Raw genomic sequence first — 15,082 nt, 5'->3', positions numbered from 1 at the left:
CAATGCTCCCCTACAACTCTTGTTTTATTGTTTTGACACTGATTGTTTCACATAGCTTTGTGCACCCTACTTTGTTCAACCTATCAATGCAATCAACCATACATCCTCCCCATCAATAACCAGTCATAATTAACAGTGCCCTTCAAACAAATCGTCTTGCTTGCAACGTAGGCTACAACATAAAACTTGGGTAGTCAATAGGAATGACCGTGGTTCCTCACACTAATTTCACTGCATTCCCTATACTCAAATCTAATCATTCGGTAATCAGTGCCCCTACTGGGCAATACAATGGAACCTATGGGGAGTACTGTATCTGCATGCAATCTGCAATTTGGGAAGTGTTCTCTCTTTAGGGTGAAAAATCTCCCTTCGCTAAATCAAATGTGACAAGTTGAGGAAGGAGTGGCTCCTCTGTTAATCTACTTATCCCAGCAATTTAGTGCTTACTGTCTAATTCAACAACTCAAGGAATGTGCTTATGGATTGGCTAAAAGTTAAATCAACACTGTGGACCTGTACCAAAAAAAGCTTATCACACCATCTTGTGTGGTGTCTTTGTAGCCTCGTGCCTCACACACACTATTCATATTTTGCATAAGTTTTTTGATTACATGTAACCATAATCCAGGTTTAGTTTTTGGGTAGCCTGAAGCAGTGTTAATTTCGTCAACAATAACTATAACGAAAAATACTTGTCAATTACCCATTTTTCCTGACTAAAACTATGACAATAACGAGACACCTGGGAAAAAAACTCAATGTTACATTTTAGAAGTATAGTAACACTTCTGGCATTTTTGAATGACCCTGTTATTTGCCCCCATTGATTATGATGTGGAGAAAAGCAGAACTGTAAATTGTTTAACCTGTAGTCAAAGCTCTATAGCCTGTAGAGTTAATTATGGCTGGCATTGGTTAAAATCTGCCACAATATCAATGTTGCCAGCTAAGGTATACGAAGGAATAGTAGGCCTAGTTGGACATGGCTATCTGAATGTGCCTAAATATTCATCATTTAATATAAAAAAATGCACTGACTTGTGACTAAAATGGCTGTGACTAAAACTAAACAAATTGTCTAGAGTTTTAGTCGACTGATAACTAAAACTAACGAAGGATGAAATTACTTTAACATGGATAAAACTAAAAAGGTATATTAAGACTAAAACTAGACAATCTAAAATAGCTGCCAAAATGAACACTGCCCTGAAGACCAGACGTTGAATTACATTGAATTCTACGATGGGCATAAATGAGCGTTTGGATCAGGAAAGTTTCATCTCACAACCTCTAAAAGACAGAATGTTGAAGAAAATATGTTTTAACCTACTTTACCGGTTGTTCATGTGGTTGGTCGTTTTGCAAGTTGGAGTGCGAGACTGTATCCATAGAAAAGTATAATTAGTTAACCAATTGCTACCCGGACTATGTGCATTGACCCTATTTGCAATAACTTTTGACTCATCACATACGCTGCTGCTACTGTTTATCTATCTATGTATCCTGTTCCCTAGTCACTTTATCCCCACCTATATGTACATATCAACCTCAATTACCTTGAACATAGACTCGGTACTGGTACCCTGTGAATATAGGCAAGTTATTGTTACTCATTGTGTATTTATTCCTTGTTATTATTTTTCTATTATTTATATTTTTCCTCTCTCTCTCCATTGTTGGGAAGGGCCCGTAAGTAAGCATTTCACTGTTAGTCTACACCGGTTGATACGAAGCATGTGACAATTATTGATTTTATTTGATTTAATTACATCAACTTTTCAAAGCGCTGGTCGTGCGTTCAGATGTCCATCACCGGAAGCATGCGAACGTGGTTCTGCGCATGTTTCAGATCATAGAAATCTGAACTCCGTACAAGCACTTTGAAAAGTTAATGTAATTATACTTTCCTTTGGCTATATTGTATCACATTCCTACCTGCAAAAGGACCAACCGTACAGACAACTGGTAAAGTAAGTTAAAATATGTTTTTAATTCAACATCCTGGCTTTTAGAGGTTATGAGAAGAAACGTTGAATCCAATGCAATTCAACATTGTATCTTCAGGATAGGTTTTGGGTTGCATTCAAACAGAAAGAACTAGTACATCACGGCTCCCAAGTTGTGCAGCGGTCTAAGGCACTGCTTCTCAGTACTAGAGGCGTCACTACAGACCCTGGTTAGATCCCGGGCTGTATCACAACCGGCCGTGATCGGGAGTCCCATAGGGCGGCACACAATTGGCCCAGCATCATCCGGGTTAGGGGAGGGTTTGGCCGTCATTGTAAAATATGAATTTGTTTTTAACTGATTTGCCTAGTTAAATAAAGGTTAAATAAAAAAATCTGTTTAATAGTGCTCGGAAACAATGAAGTGCTGGAAAAATATATATATAAAAATAGTAAAAAAAAAAAAAAAGATTCCTGAGATATGAATTAGGCTACTGAACAAGATGCCCATCTTCCCTTCAAAAAGGCAATTCAATCTCCATCACAACATTAAATAATGAGTATGTAGGCTAGCCTAAGCATAATTCTAGCCTGCTTAAACAGGAAGTTCCAATGTAACCACATTTTCTCAAAGCAAGTAGGTCAAATCAATGATTAGATAAAACCAACCAATGATTAGTAAACAATGTTGCTACATTGTAGCTAATATGGGGTAGGCTAAATGCTTGTCAAGGGAGATTTGGGGTCACTACAATTTCCTGTAGGTACCATACCGTGGTATGAGCAGCTATCAGCTGGTGTAACTCAATGAGGAATTACACCAATGCACATACTACCGGTATAGGCTACTATCAATACAGCAATAACGATATGCCTCTTTATGTAGTCAACTCATTACGAAACTCGCAAATAATTAATGAGCCATGTCCTGAGCGCAACACCATCAGGACAATCCAACGTGAACACTTATTGAGAGAAATCACTTCCACCATCTCTGCTCACTACGGTTAGTCCACATAGCCCACACTTCCACGAATAATTGCAAATTCCCTTCCATAGATGCATATTGCGATACGCTGATAGGCAGAAAACTGCATTAGTGTACTTACGGAAAATATGTCTACATCCGTAGCAGCCATGGTGCGGAATGTATATGTTTTAATGCCGAGCTAGGCAAAAAGGAACTAACTGCCCTCGTCTCACTCTCTCCGTAAACTGACACAGGGAAACGAGCTTGGTATTGCTTCCAATATGGCCACTTCCTGGAAACTCCCATTTGGTTTAGGAATGCTGTCGGAGGTATGCAAGCGACGACAGGACAGCGCGCTGAACAATTGGAACGGTTGTTATTATCTTTGCAGATGAAGAAACATTTGTAACATTGTATCATTGACGTTCCAAGCGCTGATGATTATGAAAAGCCATCGATAAGCTTTTGCCGTGCAGGTCGTTCACGGGATTTGTAGTTTGGAGAGCTTTGACTGCACTTCCTGATTTGGCCTCTTTTTTCATCAACGCAAGAGAGTAAGAGGCGAAGCGAGAGGATTTTACTCCGCCCAAAATCTGTCCGAATGAGACAGATTTTGTATGGAGGTCTATGATAGAGTGTCGAATTACGTGAGGCTTATTTGATCGAATATAAATCTCGTTATGTTTAGGCTGTTACAAATGTACTGATATACACACAAACAATGCATTAACTGATGAATCGCTTTAGAAAGGGGCACAAGACAGGGATGACCTCTCTCCCACCTCCTGTTTGCACTGCCCTTATAAAAAAGATTGCCGTTTTGAAACTGTCGTAAAAGTGCATTAACTGCAGTCAACTGTTGTATTTTGGATGCAGTAATTGCAAAACAACTGCAGTATACTGCACTCTAAATGCAATTACACTGCAAAATTACTGCAGTAAAAAAACGGTGTTAATCTGAATGCATTATTTGCCACATACTGCAGTTATACTGCACTTTATAACTGCAGTTATACTACAGGACCCAAACCTAACAGGTATCAGTATTGGTAGACATGAATATAAACTAAACTTATTTGCAGAATAGTTCCTGATATTCCAGACCAATATTGAAAACTCAATGCCCCTCTTGCAAAAAATATGTTCAGAATACTCAAAATTCTCTCTATATAAAATAGGGAAAAGAACAACTCTTGATCTCTACAGCAACCCTTTAAGTGGACCACAAAAACATATAAAATACTTAGGAAGCTTAATAAGTGACAACAAACAACAAATATATAAAGATAACTTTATCCCAGTACTCAACAATACGTAAACAGATCTAATTAAAATGAACAATCTTCCCATAATTCTTACAGGTAGAATGGCATGGCTCCCAAAGTTTTTATTTATTCTTGGTAATTCCCATGACCACAAGGAAGACATTCTTTTAAAAAGTATACTAGGTCATAAAAGACTTTATATGGGCAAATACAACTCATAGAATAAAAATGAAAGTTCTACATCTTCCTAAATCAGAGGGTGGTTTTAACCTTCCAGACTTGCAATTGTATCAATTTGCCACCCAGGGCTTTTACTTGCGACATATGTTAAATGCACTAAAGATGAATAATGTGTACATACTGAAGACGAGCATGCTCATCCCCAGAATATTTTTACGTGTCTATTTTCTAAGGATAAAGCTAAGAACATCAGCAACTTCATAGTTAAGAACACTAACAATATAGAAGAAAATAAAATGTATTCTACAAGAACAAATATCACTACAGTGCCTAAAAACACAACCCTGTGGAACAATCCTTGAATAGCTTTTCAGTATTCAATGATAAGTTAGTCTACATGGAAAACTAAAGGCATAAAAAACATAAATTACTTGGTGATAGGAAATACATTTATTTCTATGACCTAATTAAAAAGCAGTTTTGGACTGACCAATGTAGATATTTTCAAATACATGCAACGTAAAAGTTTCATATCAACAAATTTCAATTTGAAATCTTTTGGACAGAGCAATCTTGTAGGAACCCTATTTTAGTCAGAAAATGATATTTATATGATCGGTAAGATATACAAAACCTTGCAGAGAGCCTGTCCAACTGACAATCTCTTAGAAAAAAAATATAAACTACTGGAAGCAAGACTTAAAATATATAACTGATATTGGCACAAGATGGAGGGAATGTTTGAACATAACTATTGAACTTACAGTTATAGAAAATGCTTAATGTATAAAATGTACTACATAAGAGACAAAATTCACAAATTATACAGCAGAATGACAGAGTCATGTCTTAAGTGTAAAATGTACAATGACTCAATAATCCATGCCTTCTGGGAATGCTATAAAGTCCAAAAGTTATGGGCCGAGTTAGAAAGTTGGCTGTCAGAAGTATTAAAATGTAAATGTACTTTTAATATGTCTGTCTGCATATTTGAAGACATGGCATATAAGGGTGCAGTGAGATAGTGTACCTGATGGGTTGGACAATACTTTTCTCGTCAATCATCTTGAAAAAAGTTATACTTAAAACGGAAAATCAACCAATCCTCCATCATTAACCTGTTAGGGCTAGGGGGCAGTATTGACACGGCCGGATAAAAAACGTACCCGATTTAATCTGGTTACTACTCCTGTCCAGTAACTAGAATATGCATGTAATTATTGTCTTTGGATAGAAAACACCCTAAAGTTTCTAAAACTGTTTGAATGGTGTCTGTGAGTATAACAGAACTCATATGGCAGGCCAAAACCTGAGAAGATTCCATGCAGGAAGTGGCCTGTCTGACAAGTTGTGTTTCATCTTGGCTCTTTTTATTGAAGACTGAGGAGCTTTGCAATAACGTGACACTTCCTACGGCTCCCATAGGCTCTCAGAGCCCGGGAAAAAGCTGAACGATATCGAGGCAGCCTCTGGCTGAAACACTTTATCGCGTTTGACAAGTGGCCGATCAGAGTACTATGGGCCTAGGCGCGTGCCCGAGTCGACCGAATGCTTTATTTTCTTTCGTCTGTTTACCTAAACGCAGATTCCCGGTCGGAATATTATTGCTTTTTTATGAGAAAAATGGCATAAAAATTGATTTTAAACAGCGGTTGACATGCTTCGAAGTACGGTAATGGAATATTTCGATTTTTTTTGTCATGAATTGCGCCATGCTCGTCACCCTTATTTACCCTTTCGGATAGTGTCTTGAACGCACGAACAAAACGCTGCTGTTTGGATATAACTATGGATTATTTTGAACCAAACCAACATTTGTTATTGAAGTAGAAGTCCTGGGAGTGCATTCTGACGAAGAACAGCAAAGGTAATAACATTTTTCTTATAGTAAATCTGACTTTGGTGAGTGCTAAACTTGCTGGGTGTCTAAATAGCTAGCCCTGTGATGCCGGGCTATCTACTGAGAATATTGCAAAATGTGCTTTCACCAAAAAGCTATTTTAAAATCGGACATATCGAGTGCATAGAGGAGTTCTGTATCTATAATTCTTAAAATAATTATGTTTTTTGTGAACGTTTATCATGAGTAATTTAGTAAATTCACCGGCAGTGTTCGGTGGGAATGCTAGTCACATGCTAGTCACATGCTAATGTAAAAAGCTGGTTTTTGATATAAATATGAACTTGATTGAACAAAACATGCATGTATTGTATAACATAATGTCCTAGGGTTGTCATCTGATGAAGATCATCAAAGGTTAGTGCTGCATTTAGCTGTGGTTTGGGTTTATGTGACATTATATGCTAGCTTGAAAAATGGGTGTCTGATTATTTCTGGCTGGGTACTCTGCTGACATAATCTAATGTTTTGCTTTCGTTGTAAAGCCTTTTTGAAATCGGACAGTGTGGTTAGATTAACGAGAGTCTTGTCTTTAAAATGGTGTAAAATAGTCATATGTTTGAAAAATTGAAGTTTTTGCATTTTTGAGGTTTTTGAATAACGCGCCACGGGATTACACTGGCTGTTACGTAGGTGGGACGATTTGGTGCCACCTACCCTAGAGAGGTTAACAAAGAGACCCCCCCCATGCGTTTACGAGACGCTGCCATTCTGTTCTGCCAATGCATAAAAAAAAGCTAGATTTTGATTTTCAATGTCCTTGTTCTTCAGTTCTTGGCTATCCTATCTAGCTAATATTTCTCTGTCAAGTCAGTTATGGCAAGATAGCAAGACCCAGTGTCTGGAAAGTGTTTCATAAGACACTTGTTTTACGCCTTGCTACGAAAGTAGCTTGCAACTTATTTTCAACGTCTCATCATGTCATGTCAATATATGTTACCATGGAAACAATATCAACAAGCCTAAGTGGTCTTCAGTCAGCTCAGCTGTCCTTCAACACAGTATTCTATAATTGGCTAGTTTTGTCTCATCTCTCCTTATGTCCACTGTTAGATCTTTCCTGGGAGACAAATCCCAGAACTAATCCCTTACGATTAAAGATTGCAGTTAGAGTGCAGTATAACTACAGTATGCTGCAAATACTGCATCCAAAATAACACCGTTTTTTTAAACTGCAGTAATTTTGCAGTGTAGCTGCAGTATAATTGCAGTTACCGTGTAGTACACTGCAGTTTTTCTGCAATTACTGCGTCCAAAATTCCACAGTCGACTGCAGTTATTGCACTTTTACTGCAGTTTCAAAACTGCAATCTTTTTAAAGGAATATCCCTTCAGGTGTAGGTTATATGTGGACGTTGTACAAACATCGCCCAGCTTGAGTGTAGTTACATCAACAACAAAAATCTATGGATATGTCCCTCTTACAAAGACAAAACATTTTCTGCTGTAAATATCTTATTGGTCTTGGAGTGTTCTGAGTGGGGAGGGGGAAACGGAAAACTAGATGTTATTGGCAGAGAGATTTGGAACTCTCTTTCCTATTAGTCTATCACCAGGCAGGCCAAAACTCCATCCCATCAAAACAGGCTGGTATTGCAGGTGGTCTTTTTAAAACAGCTATTACATTAAAAGGGCATTATCATCATCTTCACAATTTCACAGTATTGTTTAAACCTCAAAGAGTAGAAATATATTTGAAACACAGGAAAATCACGTTGTTGACTGCACTGGGCCTTTTTAAGACCCAAACAGAAGCAAACAGAACAAACAGAATGAAACGGGGAGGGACCGTCAATCTGAGGGACCAACCTGAATTTGTCCAAAACTCTTCTTGTTTTCATTGCAAAACGTTTTCCGTTTGGAGTAAAAGGTTACTTTTGCAACAGATTAAATGTTTTGCAACAGAATCGGCGTAATGAATACACCCCTTGTCTTTGGTATTGAAACAGTGTTGCCTGGCATTTCTACTGTTTTTGAAACATTGCATCACCTTTGCCTAAAATATTGTAATACTTAAATGTATCAATGCTCATCATTCTATGCATGTGTGAAATAGATATGTGAATGGTCAGATACTCCTGAGTGTTTTCGGTATTTTCTTCAAACTTTTTGTTGGCTAACCGTTGAATAATGTTGGAGTAGGCTAACATTTATATAATGTGCTGACGACTACAGGCTAGCTGAGCCCACCTCCCAAGACAAGTCAGCATATTATTCAAATGATTTCCATGTGTCCCCGGAAACTGCAGGTAGGTACAGTTGAAGTCGGAAGTTTACATACACTTAGGTTGGAGTCATTAAAACTCGTTTTTCAACCACTCCACAAATTTCTTGTTAACAAACTATAATTTTGGCAAGTCGGTTAGGACATTTACTTCGTGCATGACACAATACATTTTTTCTACAATTGTTTACAGACAGATTATTTTACTTATAACTCACTGTATCACAATTCCAGTGGGTCAGAAGTTTACATACAATAAGTTGACTGTGCCTTTAAACACCTTGGATAATTTCAGAAAATGATGTCATGGCTTTAGAAGCTTCTGATAGGCTAATTGACATCATTTGAGTCAATTGGAGGTGTACCTGTGGATGTATTTCAAGGCCTACCTTCAAACTCAGTGCCTCTTTGCTTGAAATCATGGGAAAATCAAAAGAAATCAGCCAAGATTTCATCTGTTCATCTGTACAAACAATAGTACACAAGTATAAACACCATGGCAACACGCAGCCGTTATACCACTCAGGAAGGAGACGCGTTCTGTCTCCTAGAGATGAACGTACTTTGGTGGGACCCCCTTGGGACCCCCTTAGCCCCCTTGTGGCCCCCCTAAATGTGGAGTATGAAATAATTTTTGCATAACAAATTTTTGCTATGGTTCTTTTTTTACATCCGTTATTAGACAGTGGCAATGCCGAACATGGTCTTTTGCCTGCTAATGCCTGCAATGCAGTGAAGAAAACGACATGACAACAATAACGTCTAATTTAACTGGCCCCTCTAACATTACAACTGGCCCCATCTTGGCCCCCCCAGTTGAAATGGTCTAGAACCGCCACTGTGCATTGCATAACCAGGAGTTTGTGTTGGCCATGCTGGTGCGTGAATACGGAGCAGATGTGAATATAAGAGACAATTGTAGGAAGAAGCCATATCACTACCTACACAAAGGGATTTCTGCTGAGGTGAGGGAGCTACTTGGTGAACCTAAGGTCCAGCCCCAGGAAGTTATCCAACTGGAAAGGGAGGAGCTAGATATCTTCCCAGAACTCTCCAAAGGCTTGCATCTTCAAAAGAAAAAGCACAAGCAAAGACCCACTTTTTATTCGCTGAGTGACGACCCGAGGGACGAGAGAGATGAAAGTTCATCCAAGCACAGAGTCGCCTCCGATGTATTTAAGTGACATGAGTCTGATATGAACTGCAATAATATGCTATTATATTTTGCATGAAATCTATTTAATCATGTATGCTTTTGAGGGTTTTTACTCTGATTTAGAGATGACAATATAGGGATATAAGAGGAAGGAACATATGGGGGTACAGTATGTACATAAGGGTTTTATTCAGTTGTGTTGAACTTAGTTTTCATAAATCAACAAGAGCAACCAGCATATGATTCCAGTCCTCTCCCTTTTTAGCAATCAAACCTCAAGAAAACATATTATCAGGATAGGAGGTATAGTAAGTAACTTGTAAAATGTGGTACTCTCTGTTGTGTCATGCACATTGAATTCTTAGTGTATCTAATGGTGTGTCACATGTTTTATTTCATATTGAATTAGTAATGCATGACATACTAATGGGATTCAACGTCCATTTCAGCAGATCCTTGTCAAACTAAATCTGTACATGACCATTTCAACAACAGATTAAGAATCCATTTAAACATGATTGTGTTCCTGTATTAAACATGTGATTAAGAGGAGAATAGGGTATGGATATGGTTTCATGCCTGGACATTTATAGTGCCTTCACTCTCTGTGTTGGTGATTTCCATTTTTATAATCATTTCCCTGTATAGTCGTCGAACTGTGAAATATATTATAGGTCATTTTTGATTGATTTTCTTTCTAAGAAATACATTTGTGGGAAGAGGCTGTAGTACTGAATAATTGTGAAAATGAACAATAGTATGTGGCCTAACTGTTCAAGATTCCTGTAGTATGAATGTGTTATGGTGAGTGAATAGTGATAAACTGTTTAAGGGTTGAGTTGGTAAAATGCAAAGACATGCTTATGAAATCTCTAGTATGATTTTCAAATCATATGCCTTTTGTCTTTAATCTGTGTCATTGCTCTCATACAATACATACTTTACTAATAATTATATGTCATTTGCCAGTGTTAGGAAAAAAACTATATTTCATGAAGATAAAACCATCTACTGAACTCTGGCATCCCAAATATCAGCATGTGAAACATCTCTCTGTTTGTTGGTTTTGTGGCTTCATATAGGCAGCATGAGATTGTGATTCAGCTAACTGAGCATGTGCTAATGTCAGCCTGGGCCCCCAAGGCTGAAGAGATGAGAAGTGAACAGGCTTACTCAAGCTGTGTCTCTGCCCCTCTCATGATGTCACCTCCTTCGCATTGAAATATCTGCGTCAAGCCAATTCTCACCCCAGGGCTGGAACAAATGTTCCCACTGCAGCAGGGCCAGGGGCGAGGACACAGTCACACGAATGACTCGTCACTGTTTTTTATTACACAACACTTTTTGGATCACTACCCACAGTCCCACACTACTGTAGCCTGAATATTCACTGGACCACTACCCACACTACAGTAGCCTGAATATTCACTGGACCACTACCCACACTACAGTAGCCTGAATATTCACTGGACCACTACCCACACTACTGTAGCCTGAATATACACTGGACCACTACCCACACTACTGTAGCCTGAATATACACTGGACCACTACCCACACTACTGTAGCCTGAATATACACTGGACCACTACCCACACTACTGTAGCCTGAATATTCACTGGACCACTACCCACACTACAGTAGCCTGAATATTCACTGGACCACTACCCACACTACAGTAGCTTGCATATGAGAGGTTTTGCTATCCTTGTATATTGCAAATGTCTCTCAATCAGTTTATTGTAAAATCCAATTTAGTTTTATGTCCTGTTTGCTACAGTATGCATATGCTTAGCTTGACCTTCTCTAGTAACCTTGGGAGTCCGACGAAAGGTACTTTGCTATTGGAAGTTAGTTAATGCTGTATTCTGGCATCTCGCTCTTGGTTTCTGGAGGGATGTGCCAAAAAAAATCCTGTTTTTTTCTCAAACATTCAATGCCTCATAATAGGCGTTTGTTGTTGTTCACAAACAAACTGGGCAGCATTCCATCAGAGCTGCTAACGAGGCCAGAGGACATGGGGAGATGCCTCCCTTCAACAAGCCGATCGAATCCCACTGAATTAGAGCTCATCAGCCTCTCCATATAACACATACCATTTCAGCCTCTCCATATAACACATACCATTTCCGCCTCTCCATATAACACATACCATATCAGCCTCTCCACATAACACATACCATATCAGCCTTTCCATATAACACATACCATATCAGCCTCTCCATATAACACATACCATATCAGCCTCTCCATATAACACATACCATATTACTGAAGACATTAACAGCTGTTAACATTATGAATCTGTTGTTTCAAAAGATGTTTCAAGAAGCATAAAATTAGTTAGATGTACCTCAGGCCATTTTTATTCAGAGATAGCGAACGGTTTGGTGGAAGGAGAATGTTTAATTTATTCACAATATCACAAATGTCATGAAAATTTCAAGCAACAAATTAAGAAATCTTTCCACAAGGCAAACAAAACACAACACAGGGAGGTGACAGTGAGTCAGACACAATGAAGACAGCCAGAGGAAATACAAAGGTCCATACTGTCATCCCAAGACTGGGATTCATTGAAAACCAATAAACGTGTCATTCGTTGTGATTATTATTTCTAATTGGATCTCTTTCCGGATTGCAAAACCCTACACCCACTAAACAAGCAATACCTGCTTAAAAACATCAGTCCTGTTGTGGGATATTTATTAACAAAACACTTTTTGACAAATGGGTAAAAATAAGTGATAAGTTACTAACAATAATACATGTTTATATACATAACAGGAAATAGCATGGGTCTGTTGAAAGCAAGAATGTCCTTTCTGTTGGTGATACTCTGCCTCGGTTTCCAGGGACAGATCTTTCGCATGTCTCAGGAATTCCTTCAGGCCATATAAACAACGAGGCTCTGAGGCAGAGTCCCACTTAACCTTTGTGGCTGTCCTCTATACAAAGGCCAAAACAAACACACATTTGTTTAGCAAACTGAAATGGACATCGCCGTAAATCTCCAGAGAAATGTTTAGAGTGAGAGAGTTGAGCAGTGTACATTAGAATATTTTGTGGAAATGTATATTGTTTGTGTTCTCCCTAATTATTTCACAAAATAATCCATTCTGCCGATGAAAAGTACATTGATTTTTTTCTTTCTTTCAGTTCTGAAACCATCAATGCCTGAGGAAGTCCTCAAACAGAAGATCCACTCGTGGGTGAACGTTATATAGTACATGAGCACATGTATGGGAGCAATAATAAAATATTCATCTGTGAATTAATAGGATTGGGAAAACAAACAAGGACCAAAGAACACAAAGCAAACACACGGTACTGTTACTTAAACAGGAAAAGGTTTCTCTCATCCTAATCCCCTCACAATGAACACATACAGTATCAATCAGAGGGAAGCAGTGATGTAAGTAAGCTCTGCTGGATCATCATTTAGCACAGGATCATAACAACTGTGCTTTCACTTGGTCAAATTATTCAAACAATATTGATCATAGCAAAACAGAAATCAACATCACACAAGGACCAAAGAACACAAAGCAAACATTATTATGCATTCATAATTTTTTTGCATTATTATGCCAAAAAAAATGTCAAAAATGAAGATTTGTGGTTGTGCATTTCCACATAAGTCAAAACAAATAAATAGGCATGCCTCATGAAGGCTTTTCCTGGGGAATGTTGACATTGAAGGCCACCACAAGGATTCCATTAAAACTATTACTAGAGCGAGAACAGAGTACTGTGAGAGAGCCTAATAAACAGTCTAGTGGAAGGAGGTAAAGGAAAGAGAGTTTTAAGTTCTTGGACATACATTTTTTTGTATAATTTCAAGTCAGCGTAGTTTGTCAGATACAAAGGATATTTCAAAACAAATATCTGGAATGGAAATGCTTAATATCTTTTTAAGAGGTTCACCTCTCTGGTGGAACTTTGTCAGCGTGAAACCATAAGACATACCATCTGTAGCCTGAATTGCAGTGGGTTATCCTGTACATAATTGGCATCGTTGAATGTCATACATACCACCAGTGGAGGCTGCTGAGGGGAGGACGGCTCATAATAATGGCCGAAATGGAGCGAATGGAATGGCATCAAACACATGGAAACCACTCCGACCATTACCACGAGCCTGTTCTCCCCAATTAAGGTGCCACCAACTTCCTAAACTTCCTATATAAATCAGTTGAAAAAACAACATTGGATGGAGTAAGGCTTAGCTTTTGAACTTAGTGTTTTCAAAAGAAAACAGAAATGTGCAGTTACATATCAAAGTGCTTTTTTCATTCACCTTTTTGGTTTTCATCTATAGTGCCTTCATTTTAAATGCGTAAAAAAAACACAAGATTAAATCTACCACCTACTTTGACTGAGATATACAGTATTTTAGCAACCTTATCAGGCTATCCTCACTCACCAGGCTTCAGACAGACACATACAGTACAGTATGATTGATCAACAAGACTACTTCCAGGCCAGAATACAATCTTAAAGCTTATATTGTTTTTCATAGTCAAAGGCGGAGGTGAAAAGGACATAAAATTATAGTGATAATAGATATACTGAACATTCCACACTGTAGTCCTAACTTCTACACCCCTCTAAAGGCACACAGATATTCCTTATACATACATATGGACAGATGGAGTCTGAGGGACTCCTTTGTTGTTTTACAGACATCCATGTAATTTTGCTGGCTGGTGACAGCCCAGGATGGATGAAGTAGAGGCGATTCAGGGCTCTATAAGCCCAGAGAGTTGATGGACATCTGGGGGAGATGAGAGACTAGGATGGGGGCCTAATGGTGGTCCCCAGGGAGGAAGGGTGTTGAGCAGGGACTCCAGCTGCTCTTCCCCCAGACGTTGCCTCTCGTCCAGGTCCTTCATCCTGATGAGGAGCGAGGCCTTGGTCTGGACGAAGTGCTGGTAGTCCTGTAGCTGCTCGGCCGTCAGGCAGCGAGACAGGAAGTTAGACACCATCCTCTCCCGTCTGTCCAGGTTGTCCTTCAGGTCTTTGGCGTCCTCCCACTGCTTGCACAGCAGACGGTGACGGTTGTCCAGAGAATCCTGCCAAGGGATTAAAAAAGGTTGGATTAAATGAATCACGACATTCCCTAAATGTTTCATCATTATCCAATGTGTACTAGTAGTGTTTATGGAAAGGCATTTTGTGGTCAGCTGTTATGGAGAAACTGCCAGTCAAGTAAGCTCATGTTGCAGTTTCACAGTAAAGTGATGCAGTATTTCTTTTTGTCAACAGAGGGCAGGACAGATAGAAATTTGCATCGAAACTGGTTTGGAGTTTGGGTGATTCATTGTAAATACCAGCACTGCTGATAGCAGCAGAAAACACAAGCCACTAAAACACGCTCAATACGAAGGGCAGTCAATGTGAAATTCATAGAAATATTTCAACTATGAGCCCATTGA

At 38.8% G+C, this 15,082-nt stretch overlaps 2 protein-coding genes across 5 annotated transcripts in view; both read right to left on the bottom strand.

Annotated features, from left to right (window-relative positions):
• Positions 1–3,391, bottom strand: part of LOC106567502 (septin-8-A) — a 43,082-nt gene extending 39,691 nt beyond the window's left edge. Inside the window, exon 1 of the mRNA XM_014136807.2 lies at positions 3,059–3,391. Coding sequence (XP_013992282.1) covers positions 3,059–3,088 — 30 coding nt within the window. The 5' untranslated portion in view covers positions 3,089–3,391. The remainder of the gene's footprint in view (positions 1–3,058) is intronic.
• Positions 3,392–11,983: 8,592 nt separating this feature from the next.
• shroom1 (shroom family member 1) overlaps positions 11,984–15,082 on the bottom strand; it is a 45,815-nt gene continuing 42,716 nt past the window's right edge. For all 4 annotated transcript variants that reach the window (XM_014136803.2, XM_045693400.1, XM_014136804.2 and 1 more), the window contains one exon: positions 11,984–14,719. In XM_014136803.2, coding sequence (XP_013992278.2) covers positions 14,387–14,719 — 333 coding nt within the window. In that variant the 3' untranslated portion in view covers positions 11,984–14,386. The remainder of the gene's footprint in view (positions 14,720–15,082) is intronic.

The sequence above is a fragment of the Salmo salar genome, chromosome ssa13 (assembly GCF_905237065.1).
Source record: "Salmo salar chromosome ssa13, Ssal_v3.1, whole genome shotgun sequence".
NCBI lineage: Eukaryota > Metazoa > Chordata > Actinopteri > Salmoniformes > Salmonidae > Salmo > Salmo salar.
This window is presented reverse-complemented; position numbering and strand designations above follow the sequence as displayed.